This window comes from Cryptomeria japonica, chromosome 3 (genome assembly GCF_030272615.1).
Source record: "Cryptomeria japonica chromosome 3, Sugi_1.0, whole genome shotgun sequence".
NCBI classification, from domain to species: domain Eukaryota; kingdom Viridiplantae; phylum Streptophyta; class Pinopsida; order Cupressales; family Cupressaceae; genus Cryptomeria; species Cryptomeria japonica.
In genome coordinates this window covers 641,746,595-641,768,201 of record NC_081407.1, presented here as the reverse complement: position 1 = coordinate 641,768,201, position 21,607 = coordinate 641,746,595, and the positions used below count along the sequence as shown (strand labels likewise).

General features: G+C 34.0%; 1 protein-coding gene across 1 annotated transcript; it reads right to left on the bottom strand.

Moving 5' to 3' along the window:
• Positions 1-799: 799 nt before the first annotated feature.
• LOC131050240 (dynamin-related protein 5A) lies at positions 800-21,252 on the bottom strand. Its single transcript, XM_057984427.2, has 16 exons — positions 20,784-21,252; positions 20,190-20,253; positions 19,930-20,037; positions 15,132-15,233; positions 14,460-14,510; positions 14,268-14,329; positions 13,289-13,379; positions 10,336-10,400; positions 8,208-8,402; positions 7,953-8,072; positions 5,270-5,340; positions 4,588-4,813; positions 3,350-3,400; positions 2,959-3,187; positions 2,711-2,850; positions 800-1,196 (listed from the first exon to the last, which is right to left on the bottom strand). Exons 1-16 carry the CDS (start codon positions 20,910-20,912, stop codon positions 1,074-1,076), a joined length of 1,827 nt encoding a protein of 608 aa, XP_057840410.1. The 5' UTR covers positions 20,913-21,252; the 3' UTR covers positions 800-1,073.
• Positions 21,253-21,607: the final 355 nt, after the last annotated feature.

Genomic DNA, 21,607 nt, shown 5'->3' with positions numbered 1-21,607 from the left:
CCATTGCATTACAGAACCTTACGAAGGTATGTCACAAGTTTGTAAAGTGGCTCTACATTGTATATGTTTGCAGCTTCATAGCTAACCTATAATTGCTGATAGAAACAACACAACAAAATTTAGATATTTTCCCCACTTCATAGTGACTGTTGCTGAATACAATTTGGGAATATATTTTATTTAGTTCCCAAATTACTGAGGAAAACAGCATCAATTTGTGGCAAATTTAAAAATACGCTATGGTTAAGATATCATTTATTTGTAAAGGCCATATCAACAAAACATTGTATTCAAAATCCTGTTCCATGAACATTGTGTCTTTTAGCACCAATTTGTTTAGTTCTCAATACCAACAGAAACTAAAACTCTCATTAATGCAATCTATGATGAAAGTACAACATGAGTGGAAAGCAAAGGTGCATTTTAAGTAATATATGAATGATGAAACTATTTATTTTGAGAGTTCCTGAATTAGATATTTATTCATTCTGATAGTAATGTGATGAGTTCGTAGAGATACCTGAGGATCACTAATAAGTTATAATATCATTTGGGACGAAACAAGAAGCATTGCTTTTCAAATGTTATCCCAACTCATTTGAACGATTATCAAGCTATCAAATTCAAAAATAGACATTTAGGCCACTGTTGTGTTTTGAAACCCCTTTCCTCCAAATATACATTATACAAAAAATGGGATGTACCCCAAAAAAATAGGATAAAAAATGATAATGCTCTAAGCTATTTGAGATGAGCTGAAACTGCTATCAGGCTTTCAAATAGAAAGGAAAACTTCAAAAGACTGAAAACCCCTTATCTTCAGGTAAATAAATTAGCAACTGTTCCAGAGTTCTCACCAGATTACAAAAGAGTGGATGTACACCTAAATTTAGACCAAATAGTAATAATGCTAAAAGCAAATTGAAATAATCTGAATATGCAAAAACAGCTGATCATATCACATGTAGATGTATCTATAATCAGTTCATGCAGCTCTAACTGCAAAACATGAATTCTGTAACAATGCAATTGTCCACACTTGGTGAATTGCCATTACAAATCGAATCCAAACCTTAGAAAGCTACACCTTCTATTTCCGCCTGTGCACTCCTGTATAGTTCTAACCTTTTATTCAAGCCTGCCCTTCTTTCCATCACTGCTGGATCTTCATCTAGCATTGTTGACAACTTCTTGGGCTGCAAGAGCAATAGAAATTCAACAAATTTAATCCAAATATATAGGATGCAATTAAGAAACTGAATTTTCAAAGTAATGTTATGGCAACTTATACGCAAAAGGAACACAACTTTGTTTAGTTTTCCATGAAATGCTCATTAAACAGCTTTTATTTTAGAATTATAATAAAAGTTAGCTGCACAAAAATATAACTTCAGATAACACAAATAAATCAGCTTTTTGCTTGAGATGGATCCATAAACAAGCACCATTGAAAAACCCAAGAAATTAACCTTGTTCTATTAACTATTTTCTACAGAACAGAAGTGGATAGCAGAGGAAAAAGGAGATAAATAAAAGCTCCAATGAGAAGCAAGTAGGCAGTGGAACTGTTACAAAAAAAAGAGTGCACAACCAAACATGGAACTTCTAAACTAACTTCAGAGCTGACGTGAAGAAAATAAATAGGTGCACTGACAAAGGCAAATAAAAGTTATGCAGCTCTCAGATGCAGGGAAATTGGAAATTTGGAAATCAAAACATAAATCTACTGCGTGCCCAAAGGCAGTCAAAAAGACTGGATATCACAATGCCCACAAAGACACTGATAGAGATGTTCACTAATATATTGATATAGCATGCTAAATGCAAAAGAAACTGCATGCTCCATCCCTATTAGTTGCGTGATTCAGACAAGCAGCACCATCACAAGGCTTGCGGTAAGATGCTAGTATGTGCAAGACCATCTCTTTTTGCCTAACACCAGAACTCCCATATAAGAGAAGCTGGTGGTGCACACTTATCCTTGATTATTTTCTGGGGAATATCGTCAGTTTAACAACTTAGTAAATGTTGCTAATACAGTTGGGTGTGTGACTAAACATATATCTGGGCAATTCATTTGTACTTATATTCTAGAATCTCACTAAGTATTTTATTATGCTATACTAATGGACTAGGGTCTATACGACTCTATAGGATAAATAGATAATAAATTAATACATATTATTATTAGGTTTCAATTTAATGAGTCTAAAGAATGTTGTTTGTAGCTAGATTGAGTGTACTAAATGTTCACTAAGAGCTTTTGCTGAGAGCCAAGAATGACCTGCCATTACATAATCGATTTAATCTCAACAAGCTTTATATAATTCCCACCCTCTCTGAGTTGTCTTATTTAAATCTTACAAAACCCCTTTTGTTACGTGAAAAAATATTAAAAAATGGCTTTTTATCAATTGAACAAAGAAAATAGGCTAGGAGAAATGATCTAGTTTTGGAAGCAGATCCTGTCCATTTTCTCCAACCCTTTTGTCAGATATTGCTTGAAGAAGTGTAAAATCTATTTCCATATCAAGCAAAAAGTACAGTACTACCATCATTATATAAGTGCATTGTGTGCCAATATCTCTTAGTGTATTATGCTCTTCAGACTTTACTCTCTGTATAACAAAGTAAACTTCATTTAGTTGAGATTTATATCCAATTGCTTCCACTATCATGTACACTGATATCCTGAAATTTGACAGCATACCTCCTTTTTACCAAGTTCGGTGAAGAAATGGCTAAGCAAAGACATTTTGGCCTCTCTTACTTGACAATGAACAACCGACTTTGGAATAGAATTCCTCAGATAGCCACAAACCATGTTTACATATGACAAGACATTACTTCCTGAGAAAACCATATGTATATATTAGCATAAGATTTCAACTATCTAGGCATATGTAAACGTAAAATGAGTGTTTTCATATAAATATTAAGATAATAAATATGGCTCACCAATTCTTCTGAGGTAAGGGTCATTATATCGATCAAAAACTGATTGCGATGGATTTCCACCCTTCTCTAGATCTTGAGGAAGCTTTCGAAAAAAATCAACAGTCAAGTAGCTAGATTCCATGTCCACTAGTTTCAGTGCTGATTTCCGACTCTCGTCTCGTAGCTTTTCAAGGGCCTCAACAGCTGCAATTCTAACCTCATTCCGAAGGGTAGGATATTGCTTGAGTTCCTAAACACCATGCCATAAATAATCATAGTTATTACAAGTTATCTTAAATTGGAAGTTAAGATCATAAAGTAAGGAATTAAGATAATAAGCACTCTCCCAGGATGAAGTGCTTAAAAGCGTCAAAGAAAAAAACTAGAACTTTGATAAAGGAGGAAAGCATACCACTGTCTCATTTATTGCCTTCTGAACAAGTTCCTTTAGCACATAATGGACCTGATATCAAAAAGATAATTACAGTACAATTACCTTTGTTGCTATAATACTTTTGGTTCAAATGTCACCCACAAACACTAGACACACACACATACACAAACAAATGCAAATGCATGCACACACAGAGACAGGCACACCTATACAGAAACAGATACACATGGAGACAAAAGCCCGCACACAAAGACACAGGCATGCATACAGAGACAAAAATGGGTGTAATTGTACACAGAGTTACAGGTGCACACACACATGTCCACATCATACATACAGACACACAGACACAAACACACCTGTCGATGCAAACATGCACAAAAGAAGTTAGAGCATGCATATAATGTGCATGAGCATGTGTATACACATGCAAAAAGACACAGGCAAGCACATGTGCACACACACACATGCATGCAGAGACACACACACATACATACATGCACAGACACAAACACACACACACATGCATGCACAGAGACACACACATACACATATTTTGTTGGAGACAGAATACATATCCCAAACAGGTACGTAAAATGGCAAACGTAAAATTATATCACAAAAATGCATGATTCTGTTTTACAATTTTGCATTATATCTAGACATAAATTGAACTAGTTTTCAAAGAACCAAATTTAAATATGATGGCAAAAAGAATCTCCCCAAATATAACAAAACAAGTAATGATTTGAGAAGATAATTGTTGTATTCTTCATCCATATCCTTGCTGAATGCATTTAAAATTCATTTAGTGCAAAAATAATGTCAGCTTGAATACAATCTTGCATGTACAATATAATATTATAATGTTCTAACAAGAAGATCATCTATTCCTCGAAAAGATTAAGGAAACTCGGAAAAGCAGTTCTCAAAACTACTACAGCAACTAAAGCTAAAATACCATAGTAGATAATTTATATGTAACACAGGAAGTAAGAAACATTGGCAATCAAAACAGCTAACTATTGACTTGGTAAAACGTAGACTCATAATACAGGGCTAAGGTATGTTAATCTAGAGCTTAAATAGAGAGGAAAATAACTTTCAAACCTTGTAAGAAACCAATATAAAATAACAAGTAATTTACTTTTTAAACAATGATATATAGAATAAAATGCTCTTAGTTACATTTACTTTTCATTTTTAAGGTTAATAATGAGAAATGTGTGCAATTATATTTACAACTTAAATCATACCGCATCAACAGTAGCCTCAGCAGGACCTGTGATTGTGCGCAAGGAAGTCTCAATTAGATGTCGGTATCCTTGTTCAGGGGCTATCAAATGAGGTTGATAACCGTCTGCCTCTGTAATGCGTTTTCTTACATTTTCCATTGAAAGGTGTTTCTCAAAAGATAGCCTTTTGAGGGCTGCAGGAAGCTGATTATCGAAGACATTATAAATTTTGTCACCACCTGGACGCCTGCAAAATATTGTGATGCGCTTCAGATTAGTTCCAAGAGCTACCATATGCAACTGAGATTTCCATTCTAACAACGATGAAGCTTGATCTTAAGAATTTATTGTTTCAAAGGGAAAAAATAACAGAAAATAATGAAATATTAAATACAATGGTCAATCTAAGAATTTATTATGGTGTATGATAATATGCATGCTTTTGAAACATTATAGTGTATGATAATATGCATGCTTTTGAAACATTATATTACACACAGTCCATATATATACTCATCCAATATACAGAAAAAAAATGTCTGACAAACTATGGGAAATACAAGAAATAATGAACTGTCTTTTTTAAAATACTGCTGCAATGATACGGTAGTGACATGTGAGAATGTTACACAACATAGATTATATATATTGATCAAGTCTTAATACAAAAAACTATGGCTGATGGAGATTTAAAGGAGCTTACACTCCATCAAGATGCTCTCTAAATATCTGCTCAAAGGCTCGACAAATCTCCATAATTGCATATAATTTCCCCTGCAATACAACAGAATAAATGTCATATGCTTCTGTTTATACATGGTGATAATATTTTAATACAATACAGGAACAAATATCCAAAAAGATGGACAGGAATTTTCAATTTATGATTTACAAAGAAAATCAGTAACTTAAAATAGCAATTATATTGCTACCTTACATAAACAGACAGGCTAACAAATTATACATGACAAATCCATTGGCATTCATAAGGGCAATTAGAAATATGTAGAAAGAGATTATTTGTGCGCATGTGAACTTTATATATATATAGAAGATAACAAACTAGAATAGATATCTTTAATACATCTATCTAACAGATGCTGACAGATATTAATCTTGACATGCATATTTAACCTACATGATTTAATTCAATATTGGCACTTTGGAAGTGACATCTCTGAGCATCTTTTAGATAGATGTTTTAAATATATTTTAATTGTGGTATCTCTCAACATTGATTATTTTCATTGCATTTGAGCCACACAGAATGCTGTATTTATAGCAGATAGCAATTTTTTACTTCACTTGATCAGTGGCTACTCTAGAAATACGTGGAAATTTTCATTTATTATATATTGTTTTAACTTTTTTCCACTGAAAATAATAGTGTCACCATTAACGCAAAAGTTATCTCAAAATAAATATAGTTAATAATACTAACACAAGATCTCATTGGGTAAAGTAAGTGAAATGTAAATATTCATGGATCAAATCCCACAAAAATAATTGTGAGACTATTAAGCCATTAGAATTCCAACCCCCATCAGTGAATGCCAGTAGTATTAATCCTCCATGTTTGATGTGGTTTGTAACGTGTGATATGTAACATTGGGTGCAAAAGTGAAGCTTACCAATACCAAACACAACAAACATCCGTAACAGTCAAGTACTACCCTTGTGCATTTATCTTGTTTGCATTTAAAATTTCTATCATATTTATGTTCTAACCACTGCATGTGTACATCCAGAAAGCACTATAAGATCTGAGTAGCAGCACCAGGCTTGAGGGTCATACTGACCCCATTTACTATTGGAGAGGTAAGTTCCACTTAAATCAATAGAACCAGGCACTTTGGAGTTTACTAGTTTTATAGGCTGTGTAAATGCTGTAAGCGCTATCCAGAGAAACAGATTGGCCCAGTATTTGTGAACACCATAAGGAGTGTCAAGGGAGAGCAACCAGTGTGTGCCAGGGTCTTCCCTGTTGGCTACACCTCCCAGTAAAACACATTCTCGAGCACAGAACCATTGCCATCCCAGATCAGCACATGCTTGGACATATTTTAGACATGATTGGCACTAAAAGAACATATGCATTGGCTTCCCTGGATAGCCTTTCGTTGTTCTATTTCTAATTTAATTTTTTTATCAGTGTGCTAAAGATACAGTGGAGCTGAAAAAAAAATGCTGAACATGAGAGATGTCAGCACAAACACCAGTGACAGCTGCTCCACAGCATGCAACACAAGATTGAGATCATCCCAAGTGCACACAGCAGCACTGCCAAAATTATGACGATATTGGTGTCAAAATTTATCTATAGCTTGCAATAGCAGTGATAGTTCTCCTACAAATCCTCATGCCTCGTGTAGCTCCCAGGAGACTTGACATAGGACTCTAGGCATCCATCAATCTTGTGCCATAGCAATAAAAACTCTCACAAACCATTTCCCCTGGTATTGAGTGAGTATAAAGTTATTAAGAGTATGAAGAGTCATCTGCTAGTCTCCATCAATCCACTTTTGCTGAGGGCAATAGACACACATTGGAATAACGACATCACCACTTCAGCACCTTAACAACCAAGGAAGGGAATCCAAAGTACAGCTGAGTAGAAGAAAGGATGAATAAATAAAGATATATGGTCTCACCATAAATGAATTTCTTCTCCTCTATCTCTCTATTACTGTTATCTTGAAATAAACACCAACACGGTCTAATCCAGAAATAATAACGAACAGCATTATCGATCATGGAAACTTGATATCACTAAACGATCTCACCATGTCAACCATTTATGTCTGAGACCAAGCCTCATTGTTTCAACTTTCCTATAATCAATTATAAGGGAAAAGACCATAACTTTCACTTTGTCGCAATAAATGATTAAGATGTATTAACAGAAGTTAGAATTTAAAACATACAGTGAGGGATAGCACAGAGTAAGTTTATTCCACAAGGTAAGGACTTATTCCAAACAGAGAAAATATTTAAGGCATATGAAGATACTTTCTTCAATGATTTAACAAGCCAAACTAAAATTTTGGTAATGGGCAATTTTGATACATATATAGAATTAAATAATTATTTTGCCTTGGCCTTCAAAACAGGGTCAATCTGAAGTAAACAAAACAGACCTGCTAAAACAATAAACTAGCAAGCATTTTACTAAGGGATTCAAAAAAATGTTAGTAGGCACAAATTTAATTGTGAACATCAATACTTGAATTAATGCACAACTATGACAGACTCAGCTTGCACTGTATTCTAACTTCACAAATAGCTAAATATAAAATATATTTCCTGTACTCAAACTTGCATCCAACGTTTATATTGACAAACGAAAGAGAATCTCCTGACAAAGAAAGGACAAACAAAATCCTTACTCCATCATCTGCAGCAATCGGCTTCCCAAGGCGAGTTAACTCTGATTCAATTTCCATAATAGTTTTGTTGATTAGTGACTGGAGACTTGGGATGCGTGATTTTATTACAGTTTCGAGATGCTGCAGTAAGAAACAGAATACAAATAATTGTAAAACAAGAAGATTCACAATATTATGTTAATTAATATTTTATCAAACTTTCAATCTATTTGAAACAATTTAAAAGATGATCTAAAAACCAAATTGACAGCATACCTTTGAAAGCACTTTTCCAAGATGTTCAGATCCCATTCTATGTGCTAAATGCTTGTACTCTGGATTGTTTGCAAAATACTCCCGTTCTCTTCTCCGTGCAGCAACCATGTCAACGCTTTTATTAATATCAGCTTGAGAGCGATTCACGACACCAACCCAAGGAAATTGCAATCGGTATTGCTTTCCTTCCAAAATCTTAAGATAAAAAAACAGGACATCCAATAACAAATTTTATCACTGAAAAGCACATCATCCAATTCTATTATAAATGTTGAAATGATATATATACACACCAGAGTCCAAATAATAGGCGATACTTTAACTGGGGTGAGAGAGGTGGAGAAAGAGATTATGTATTACAATCACTCATGTCCAATACCTTTATCCCATAATAAAACAAACTTTTAATTAAAATCAAATAACCATATGTTTAAGGCTTGAGATTTATGAACCCCTCCTGTGAAGCATTTATGGCAATGGTTATGATACATTGAGGAGAATTATGATGATCCAAACAATTACCATAATTCCTAGAGACAGTTCAGAAATTAAACCACAAGAGAATTTTACAAAAGATATGTATCATGCAACCAGATAAACAATAGTTAATGATTGTAAAGGATGACATCCCTGTACCTATGATTAAAAGTGGTTATATAGAAGGCATTTTTTTGAAGTAGACACCTTCATGTCCTGAAATGGAATAACTTTTGGGTTTATGGTGAAACATTTGCACATGAAAGGGCATGTCATTCCATTTTCAATAGACACCACTTCTACTTCACTGAGCCAATGCTTCATAGACATTAAAGGAAAGCTTACACTTATATAGAACAAACTAATCACTCCATCCAAGCAAGATTCAAGGGGCATATTGCAGAAATTAATCACGTTCAGTACAGTTCAGCAGTCCATTACCATCACAATCTAACCAAAAATCACATTTATTTTCATAAAACTAAGGTTCTTACCCAAACCAAATAATTCCATACTAAATTAGTCAAAGATGCCTTATAAATTGAGCTTAAAACTAAATAAATTACTCTTGGGCAAATATGGAAACCATTATTAAATAATTCCAAAGACTCGATGAACCTCATTTACCACCTTCATCTTTATTTATCATTTTATTATACCTCTTGGCCAACTACATTCAACAACAAAAGTAATGTCAACACACTAATGAACTCACCTCTACATGAAATCTTGCCTGCAATCAATATTCCAACCTCCTTGAAAAAGTCATTTACAATTTAACATTTTCTGTAGGAATTTTGGTATTTCAAACAATGGAAGAAACTCCATTAACTGCCCTTGTTGAGACATGCATATAATCTTAGGTCTATATATGATGTCAAAATATGCAAACTCTACAATGTCATATTTCTAATTTATAGAAACATTTGGAATTGACTTCTTGTCTTCATAACTTCTACCTTATCTTCCTATGCTTCAGATTCTCACAGAATTTTCAGTGATATGGAAATTTAAAAGATCAGATAATTTTCAACTAAACTGAATTGGAAATAAGCGTTCTGTTGGTTTAAATAGTTTGTAATATATATAAACTAATTGCATAAGAACTCATATTTTTCTAACAAGGTCATGGTTCTGGGTTATTAGGAAAAATACATTTCAAGAATCCTAAAAAGTAACTCATGTAATAAATACAACCCATCCATACTTTAGTAAAGAGCACAAATGTCCAATCCAACATGCAAGGAACTACAGGATTCACAATGCTCACTTGTATAAAGAATGTGCCATTTAACTGCTCTTTATTCATTCATAAACTTCCACTAATATTTTGTCTACTAAAGAATTCAATTTGCTATTTGATCCAAGGCCCCAAGTTTGCTGCCATAAAGGCAACTTGATGTGTCTATAAACACAAGCACATTGATATAGCCTTACAGAGAATATAACCATATATCAGAAAACCAATCTCACAGAACTCAAGCAATAATGTCAATGCTACATATGACCAACACTCAACTAAAGGCAAGAAAATAGATATCAGCAAACAGCATGAATCAAATTCAAGATGTAATGTTACAAAGGATTTTCTGAATAAATGCAAGCAAATAATTGCGATTGACACTGAGAAATATTTTAACATGCAACTTACATCAACAGCATTGGTTCCCTTATCCATCAGATCTATCTTCGTTAAGACTCCAAGAGTTCTTTCTCCTGTAAATAAAAAATGGGATCAAATGCTTAAATAATATATTACTTGAAAAATTAGTTATTAAACGTATATAAGAAATAACAATTGAAACTATAAACAACTAAACACGATGCATTGAAAACGCCAAGTATCAACATATTATTATATACAAAATGTCAATATGATGATTACAAAGTGAATTGATTGGCCAATGCCTCTACTCATCATCCCCAAAAGTAATGCAACTCCTCGTCATCAAAATCACTAGTGCTAGACTCATCTAGCGCAAGCTCCTACAAATGAACACCAACCCACCTTGTTTGTGTGAAATAACAATTGAAACTATAAACAACTAAACACAATGCATTGAAAACGCCAAGTATCAATATATTATTATATTCAAAATGTCAATATGATGATTACAAAGTGAATTGATTGGCCAATGCCTCTACTCATCATCCCCAAAAGTAATGCAACTCCTCATCATCAAAATCACTAGTGCTAGACTCATCTAGCGCAAGCTCCTCAAAATGAACACCAACCGACCTTGTTTGTGTTACATCATTATAAAGTTGTGTTGGCTCCTCTAGTTCTACATCCCATTGCATTGTTGGACTCTCCTTGTACATAAAAATGTTTCAGTCAATCAAATGCAAGGAACTATATATAGCTGCGAATTTCACCATTCTCCTAGAAGCAATGTTCCATGGAAACGCATTCCCCCCCCCCTCGGACCTGCGTTTCCGAGATGGGGATATTTCCGAGATGGGGAGACAGGGACGTGCTCTGCCGGAGACAGGGAAACGTCTCCGCGTCGACGTCTCCAAGTCTCCTTGGGAGAGTCCCAGGCGTCTCCAAGACTCCTTGGGAGACCTGCACAAGTCTCCTGTTCGAACATGTCAAAAAGCAATTGATATTTTTATTTTTATTTTAAATTTGAGCGATTCTTAGGAGTTGGGGGCTAACCCTAATTTGATGTGGGCCCCACCCCTTCCCCCAATGCAATACAAAACCACTAAAACTACTGATTTCATTCACATTTCTAATTCTGACTTTTTTTACCAGCTAGCTTAAGAGGAGAAAAAACTTAGAAATCTTTGTACATAGATTTAGTATTTCAAATTTTGCTATTTTATAATTTTACTGATTTCCTACAATTTCACTTGAAATGTAATTCTTATACTGTTATACATCTTTTCACAGCTAGTTTTTCAAGTGCTATAAGTATATGTATAACTATATCAGCACCACCACCCTGCCACCCCCCAACCGCCGTCCCCAAACTTAGGCCCTTTGTCCCCCCGTCCCCGAAGCCGATCCCCGCGTCCCCCCATCCCCAACGGCCATGGAGCACTGTATATATATATATATATATGAATGTCTTCTCCTATTTGGGACAGTCTATAGCAGCAATAATTAAATTATGAGAAGTTTTTGTAAGATAAATGGGAATAAAGAATGGATTGAAGCTTTTCAAATGCTAAGGTATGTGGCTAAAGCATCTGGAGAAAAACAAAGTTAATCATGTAAGAGAGAAAGCACAAGATTATTTCATTAATGGATTCTCATAATCATGCTGCAACTATAAAATAATACACTCTGCTTTTGTAGCTCCTGATGATCAAAGAAATGGAAAGAAATTGACTGCATATGAAACAAAAAGTGAACCAGAAAATTGGAAAAGATAACCTAACAGCAATGAGAAGGGAACGACAACATGCACAACAAGGATGTCAATTGCCTACATAAGGAATATGAATAGCTATATGACACCAATTCAAAAAGAACATCAAACATTTCATTAGTTTCCAAACAGTTGAGCATTCAGCAAATAGAATAACTAAATCAAAGACATGTATATACTCTAATATAGTTGATTTGTAAAGGAAAGTCATTGATTAGGGGTGTATAATTGAGGCTGACCCTATCTCCCTTGATATGATATGTTGGTTAACCATTAAACAATGGAAATTATTTCCTTCAATGCTCTTTTATAATCCATTTGGCAACAAGGATTTTGAACTCCAAGGCCAATCCCCCTCTGTCACTTCCAAAGTTGTTCTCCTTTCATCAATTATAAGAATAGCATCCACATTTAGAGACTCTCATCACCTAGTTTGAACTCATGTAACAGAAAACGAACCTTCATCCAACATATATAGCCCATTTAACCTGATTTTTAAGGTTTGAATTCAGAAAGAGATTTCAAATAGACAAATGTTCATTCAAATTGCATATTCTCCACAACAAAGGGCAATGTTCCAAGGTTGAAACCTGACAAGCAATACATTTCTCAATGAGCAATCCTTTCTTACTTGTATTGCGCTTGAAAGCTCCTTTATTCTTAATGTATTTATTTGACAAGTATAAAACATTCACTTATGATTATGACTTGTTTCACAATAAAAGAATAGCAAAATGAAAATCCTATATTATATATGAATAAATAGTATTTATCTAAGGAAGAGGTAGTCAAGAGCTCAAAATGACAAAATTTGGATTACCTACAAACAGAATAAGTAGTATTCATCTACCACCATATAGAATTCTGAAATGGGTCTTTCTTTCCCAATCTCTATCAATAAAACTAAAGAAGAAGACATCACTTAAATCTAATACCACCCAATACAATCCATGCAGTACTTATAATGCACTATCCTTCATGTATCAATAATAAATTTATATACCCTACCACATAAAAATTTAAAATTACTTTTTGTCTCGAATTTAGGTAGCCAATGAAATTTTAATACACTGAACCCTATCTTCTACACGTATTTGGGAAGATCCAACAGTGCTCCTATGATTATATTAATTTAAATGAATAAATAAATATGAATAAATTAAATGCAGATTAAACAGAAAGGCATAAAAGTTACCAAGGAGATGCAAGATTTCTACTAGCCCTTACCTTTAGGATCTACTTCACGAGATATCTTAATAGCATCAGATGTGGCAAGATCTTGATTCGCAGGAGAAATAGCTAAGATTATCGAATTTGGCTGCACAACAAACAACAAATACATCATCATCACAGTAGTAACTTTTGAAGTGTTAAAACAAAATATGTTACATATTAGCCAAACACCAAACAACCTTTTGGTCACCATGTATATTAATAGTTCATGCCAAACTATATGTCAAATTATTGAGAATTGAAAGATATTGTACACAAACTACATTATAAATGGCCAATTTCCATATGTTGCATATGCATGCTTGAGATAAAAACCAAAGACACATAATGCAAAGTTGATCAAGATCTGACATTATAATGTTTAAAAGATAAAGAAAAATTATACATAACAATATGGGCTTTGGCAAGTAGGAGGTATTTTCTGTAGCATGTCAAATTATGATATTTACATCAGGATTCAATGGCATAGTTTTAGAGTCAAACTCATTGACTCATATTACATGAGTAGTGGTTCACACAAACCCATCTCTCATGAGAATAAAGACTTTGTCAAAAAAGCTATGAACCCACTTAATCCAGTCAAGTATGTATTATGTAGCAAAATTTACATGTATTTGGTAACTGGTTTAACTTAGATAGTAGACAGAACCATAAATAAAGTCTTGTATGGATAAGCATGGATATCACTAACCAATGTGGATTTGATATAAAACCATTATTAGTATTAGCGTGACTCATTTCCATTGTTTGATACAATGTTGCAGAAAGAGGCCTATACATATAAACATTCATTTAAGGGCTATTATTTGGAGAAACATACAGGCTATAAAAAATATAATCAGGGCACCAATTCTCAAGGCATTATAATGCGATGAATGCATGATACATATGATAATTCCAAATTTATAAAAAAAAAAATTGTAATTGGAGTCATCCACAAATTGAATCAGATACACATCAAAAAGTTCATTACCTTCTCAATATAAGAGCGAACCATGTTCTCAATGTCAGCTACAATGCTTTCAGGTTGCCCTTCTGAACATCATCAACTCAATGAATACAAAAATGTTAATAGCTTGATAAGAGAATCAACAAAGTGATTTTCCAAATCAGAATCAAGAAAAACAAGTGAATTCAAGGAAAGATCTTCTAGTCTAGTGCTTACCAACAGCCACTTTTGTTAATCCAGGGAGATCAATCAGAGTCAAGTTTACAACTGAAATTATCCAAAGCCAACCATCAAAGAATTAGCATGTTCAAATGATAATAATAAGATATCAGACCGAATGTGTTCTACACTGATAATGGGAATCTGTCTTAAGTGGAATGCATTTCCTTGTGACACAGAAATAATAAGAAAAAAGTTTCTACACATGTTGAATTCAAACGCAATGCCATTATCGACAACATGAGAAAAAAAGTTAACAAGCATGATACATGAAAGCTAATAATATTACAAGTTTTCTTCCCCTAGATCAAACAAAAACAAGATTGCCTAAATCCTGATGCAATAGAAATAGCAGTACAAAAAGCGAGTAGAGAATTCTAACTTTACACACTGAATAAGGTATCTAGGCAAAAAAGTAGATCATGATAAAAATTTAAGAGCTACTCCCACAGTTAAAATGCTATGGAAATCTTCCAAACTTAATAGCATAAGGGAGGTATAACCCACTAAGGAACTTTTGATACATAAGTTAGAATGAGAATTGAACAAGAAATAATTTTCCATTCAAAGAACAAAATTTCGTTGCTATAAGTTCAAACATTATGATTCAGTCCTTTTGCTACATCATGCTTTCAAAAAGAAACTACAAATGCAATGTAGAGTTCATACCATTAGGTGAGTAAATACTGAGATGAATTGGTACAGTTGATATTTGCTTTGAACGGCCCGTAACTCTATCAGTCTCATCGGCAATTTCCTTCCTTACCATTGCTGTTAAAAGAAAAATAGTACAATAGAGAAATGTAAGAGATGCTAATTCCTGAGGCTCTGTCAACATGATAAAATATGTTTGATTCAAATTTAGTTTTTTGTAGGCTTCCAACAAGACCTGAAGACTAATTGTACGATCTTTATGGAAAATAAATTGAATGAAAGTATGCAAATAACATTAAACAAAGCAAAACATAATAATACATAAACGAATGAAATGTAAGATAGACACAAAATTAAACAAGTTTGAAGTCATGAAAAAATAACATTGTTGAATCCATCATGCACAGCATAGAGGAATAAGGACTTCAGAACCACATCATCAATAATTCATAAGAAAGTAGATAAAACGCACATAAGAAGGTAGAGATTTAGGCATTGGCAACAAAAAACATAAAAGTATTAAATGCAAAAATTTATGTATCAATGCTAGACTGAATCAGACAAAAGGCAAAATTAGAGGATCTTAAGCAGAGATTTAGAGCAGAAGAGATTAAATTCAACAGCTTGACACATGTGCCACCAGCTGAAAACCAACTACAACACCTCATAAGCATTACATCCTAGACTATAAGCAACATGATGAGAGAATGAGAAAACAAATAGTGAGGAAGCGATATCCAAAACAGAATCAGATTCTTTCAACTGAGATAAGATATTATGAACATACACTGGCAAGTTTCAAAGGAATTGGTGATGAATTTCCTCCAAAACTCCAACAATATTTGCAAACAATATGAGTGTTAAATTGAACGGCTGTGAGTTTAAGAGTTGTAGTTGCTGAAAACCAACTACAACACCTCATAAGCATTACATCCTAGACTATAAGCAACATGATGAGAGAATGAGAAAACAAATAGTGAGGAAGCGATATCCAAAACAGAATCAGATTCTTTCAACTGTGATAAGATGTTATGAACATACACTGGCAAGTTTCAAAGGAATTGGTGATGAATATCCTCCGAAACTCCAACAATATTTGCAAACAATATGAGTGTTAAAATTAAACGGCTGTGAGTATAAGAGTTGTTGATTACAATACCTTCCTGCTATGCACAGGCATGTCAGGAATGATTGGAAGGCGGAACCATCATTCGAAAACTCATTCTCGGCAAAAACTTAGCAAACCCAAATTTGACTCGGACTTGGCCACTTAGCAAAACACAGGAACTTATAAATATTCAAATTCAAAACTCGGGATAAATGCAGCAAAAACTAGAAAAAACTCTGCCAAAATTTGGTGTGAAAGTTTCTCCTGCAGAGTTGCTGAGTACTCACTGCAAGTGGCTCTATAAAACTTGCCAGAACTTGACACAAGTAAATGGGCAAGTTTTTCAGCTTTGAAAAAATACTTGAGAGTACTCATTAGTTTAGACTCTTTGAGAGTTTTGAATCTATGGGCAGAACTTCGATGTGTGTCTCAACCAGTGGAGAGATGTTCAAAATATTAATTTTATTTACTGCAGGATGACAGCAAGATGGTAGACTGTTTTAAAATTTAATGCAGGAGAACAACTAGACAAAGAAACTTTACAGCCTAAATTTAATGTTGTAGCTACAAAGATAGATGGCAAGCTAAATAATGAAATAACTGAAAAAGGTTTTTACAGTTCCTGAAGGACAAGAAAATGAAGCTATAGCCCTCTTAAATATGAAAAAGCTTTTTACAAGGTACTAAATCTTGATAATGAAAGCTACGCCAATCATACAAGAATATCCATCTAGAATGATTATGAAAAAAAATGTGGTAAAAGATGAAATATAGAGTTTCTAAAAAAGATGTTTACCACAAAAGGTAAAATGGTTATAGTGTTTAAAAATGCATAATTTATAAAATGGCCTACGTTTTTTAACTGTAACTAGTTCATGGTCGTCTATACTTTTTGCTCAAGTTGACTGAATGTACATTTAGTATCTAACAATCTCACATGCAAAAAGCACAAAAGCTGAAGTGGGAATATTGATATAAATTATAAATAGATTCTTGGCCCTTAAATTGTAGAGAGGTATCTATAAGCAGCTGTTGTGCAAAGGTTTGTGTAGCTAGGAAATCAGGCATAAGATTCAAAGCAATAGATTAGCCAACCATGAAAGCTAAAATGCAATGAAATAGATCCTAATACATTCAATAGAGGAAATGAAGACAAGATTTAAAACAAATGCAAACCAAAGCACATGAATCTCCTTCATGACTCCTCCATTGTTCTTCTTTCACCTTCAAATAGGACTTTGTGGATTTCACCTACAAGTGCAAATGCAAGTGGGAAAGCAAGTTGACAATAAGAGATGAAAATCGCAACATAAGATTACTCGAAGCATGGTTAGTATGATGAAGAAAGGAGTGCTCAATTTATAGGCAAAAGTCTCCAAAATAGATAAGCATTCGAAAAGGGCAACAAATTCAAAATTGAATGACATGATTGAATGACAAATTGATTGACAAGTTGCTATGTGAAAATATGACAAACTGAGAGAAATTTGTGCTCATCAATTATGACATGATTGAGAAGGGAAATAGCCACTTGATTTATGCCAAATTACCCACAAAATTTGCTCTTTGATTGAATGACAAATTGGAGAGAAATAGCTTCATGACTTATGACAAAATTTGGCACAAAAAGAGGAGATAATTAGGGGAGAAAATTAGGGGGAAAATTAGTGGAAATTTGAAATTCGAGAATTAGTAATTAGGTGGAAAAAGGGGAATTAAGAAATTAGAAAATTAGGAAATAGGAATTAGATGACATTAATTAATATATTCACATTTAGTAATTAACTCACAAAAGACAAATTAGCCAATTAAAATAAAGTATTTAATTGTGACATGAAAGACTTAAGATAAATGGAATTAACCCCTTTAACCTAAAGAGAAATGTTGATAGGATTAAATGAATAAGTCATAAAACCCTAATGGACAAATTAGAAATGAAATTAGGTCAAGACAAGATCGAAACCAATAAATGATAAGGATTGCAATCAAAAGGACAAAATGACAAGGATTTAATGATGATGAGAAACCGATATTGATTGATTGATGAAGATCAATGACAAATTGATGAAGATTGACAAAAGGATCAAACTGACAAATGACAATTGATGAGGACCAATGACTAATCGATCCAAAATTGACGAAGATTGATAATTGATTGAGATCGATGACAAATCAATCAAAGATTGATAAAAGGTCGACTTGATGAAGGTTGACATGATATTGAGATTGACAAAGACCGATGACGAATTGATCGCAATTTGACAAGATTGACTAATAATTAACAATTGAAAGAAGATCCAAAATGATCGAAATTGATTAAAGATTGATGCAAGATGACTGATAATTGATTGAAAATGATTGAAATCTAGGACAAAACCCTAATTCGACACCAATTAGGATTGACAATGTCCAATTGATATGAAAAATTGATCACGACCAATGATTGCAATTCAGAAATGATAGTGATACTGACAAGACCTAATTCAAAATGCGAGAAATTAGAATCGAAAGGGGAAGAAATGCAGAAGAACGACAAGATGCTGACAAATGATAAAGACCAAACGTGCAACATAGAAGAAATGTTAATAACATGCGAAAACCCTAAAAGAAGGTCACGCAAACATGTTAAAGTATGGCGCCGCAAGCATTGACCATTTTTAGATGCCTACAGTTTGATATCATTTTATCAAAAGTTAAAGACTCATTTAGTGCCAGACAAGTTGGCTTGAACATCATCAAAATTCAAAACATGGCCGTTTATTGGCAAATGCTCAAGATCAATACCAACTAGCCTCCTTAACCCAATAATAATTTCGTGAGAGCGCCTTTGTATAATTTGCTTTCTGATAATCAATTTGTTAATACTGGAATACAATTGCATTAGCAGATTTTCTTAAAAGATGTGAATTCCTTTCGAGCAGTTGAATTTTTCTTGAAGAATGTTTAGCACTCTATCAACCTTTCCCTGTAGAGATCTTCTTGATCTCCTCTGCTTATCAGTGATTTCTCTAAAATTTCTATTTTGTTTGCAGTTTTGGGAGATGGGCTTTGAGGATTTTCTAGCTTCCATGCATTTGCAGCTGTTGTTAATAAATTTCAACTGCAGAGTCAAAAAAAAGCTCCTGACCCTGTATATATTGCACGTATTGTCATATGAGAATATTTCCTCAAGTTCTCTCTACAGAAAGGAGCTCTCATACAAGTCCGCATGCCCCTTCAAGCCTCAGGATCACCGTATCACATATAGTGAATGGCTTGAATGAATCCAAAAAATCTTGAAATATATCCTCGCTCTTGGGTGTAATAACTAGGAATCACCTAATGCGGTATATTTTGGTATTTAAGCTCGGGAAAATTCAAAAATGCATCCATAAGAAACTGATATAAAAATGGCAGAGTGATTTGTCAAAATCTTGGTTGTAACTGAACCATAAAAACTGGTGCCATACTCAAGAACTATTGTGCAGTAAATTAGATCAACTTATTTACTTAAAGTTTTGTAAACAAACAAAAGTTACATGAAGTTCTAAACAACATCCGAAGCAGACTTATCAAGCTTGTGATTTAACAAGCCCAGCATCTGATAGAATAGACTTGAATGAATGCAGAGAAGACCACAGATGAGCCGAAGTATAAGATAACATTTGTTCAAAGAAATTCTTACTGTATAATTATTTTTAGTGAAAAATTAAAATAGACTTTTACCAAAATCAGTGAATTTCTTCCTAGGAAGATGCATGAACTCAGCGTACTCCCTGCTGCCTTCATCAATCTTGTGTAACTGCAGAACGAGTGGACGCCTAGTCACAATACCTGGTCATTACACACACAAGTAACGCCGGTTTATGTGGTTTAATACACCAATTGGCTACCATAGTCAAAGATACCCAAAAAATAAAATAGGGAAAAAATCAGCTAAATCCACTGGCAACAATTAGACTAAACAATCCAGAACCAAATTTTACCTGATCCACGAGGCAAAAAGTCTCTACCCACGATGCTCTCCAGAACCGAAGATTTGCCAGAACTCTGTAAATAAGAAAAATGTTCCCTAAAACTTAAATCCCAAGACGCAGCGTAGACACCGCCAATTAAACGAACGTTTTCAGAATTTACAATAAATAATTCCTTGTCGGATTAATTAGATACCAGACATTTCGTCAAAAGACTTCCTAAAGATTACGACGAGGCTCAAATTTCACGAATACAATGAACTTTATCAGAATTTCATAAAAAAACTAAAATTCAAAAACAATCCCGAAAGAAAAATTTAAATATCATCTACTAAAAAGGGAAAAATGAACAAAATCTAAAAAGTCTCCTAGCATTCATCAGATCTATTTAGATCTAACAAATAATGCGCTATTAGCCTGCGTAAGTGTCAGGATTCGGACGAAGTCGCCAGATTTACAGATAATTGAATTCCTAAGGGTGTTCACCTCACTGATTAAAGGAACTCTGACTACATGTACGACATTTCCACAATTTTCGCTGTGTTAGGACATTAAAGGAAGCTCTCGGCCATAAGAAATGTAAATGATAAAAATGATTGTGGTTACCTGTCCGCCGACAACAGCAATGGATGGGAGGGCATCCCAGAGAGTGGGCAGAGCGCTATCCTCTCCATAATCGCCCAGCGCCGTGCAGGCTCTCTGGATCTTATTCACCAGTGTTATTAAGTTATCCATTTGACCTGCGGCCGAGCCCGCCCTGGCTTTGTTTTAACTATACAATAAGCTCGAAAATAGCCCTTCCGAAGTGGTCACCTATGCCGATCTCCTGACCATGGAACAACAAACCAGCGGTATGAACCCTAATTGCAGGTAATAAATACGATTGATCGAACTCTGTAAAGGTAAGCCGGCAACCGCCTCTCTCCCACTCTGAAAATTGTTTTTTACAGAGACGAGATCAGAGGAGGAGCCTATTTATGGGCGAGTGTCAAATAAATAGGAATGATTTCATTTCTTAACATTTTGCTGGGTCCAACCGTTTGAGAGCATTTTGCTCGAAGTACGAGTTAAGCTGTCCCCTCTCTACACCTAAAGTTGGCGTATGTTTGTTCATTTTTTTTTCCCTTTCTCGTTGATTTTTCTTCATTTGGTCTACGCGGCATTTCAAGTGGCTTCGGTACTCATTCTACGCTAGATGTGAGTAGGAGATATATATTTTATTATTGAAAAAATAATAAAATATTCAATGATTTTTATTTTGTTAAATTTGATTTTGAATTAAATTGGGTTTTATTAATAGTTTCTCAAAATCTTATGTATAAATTTCAAATCACTTTTAATATTTTACAATAGTTTATTTGACAAGTTTTGTGCTTATAATTAAGGTTTCAAAGCCACATCATCAAATATGATGTCGGTATGTTTTTTGA

What these genes read in the sequence shown, in the direction of transcription:
- LOC131050240 (XM_057984427.2), bottom strand. Translation starts at nt 20,912, where the DNA reads ATGGATAACTTAATAACACTGGTGAATAAGATCCAGAGAGCCTGCACG. An exon ending in CAGTATTTACTCACCTAATG is followed by an intron (nt 14,511 to 15,131) that starts GTATGAACTCTA and finishes GGATAATTTCAG; the next exon opens with TTGTAAACTTGACTCTGATT. An exon ending in TTCGCTCTTATATTGAGAAG is followed by an intron (nt 13,380 to 14,267) that starts GTAATGAACTTT and finishes TTTGTTGTGCAG; the next exon opens with CCAAATTCGATAATCTTAGC.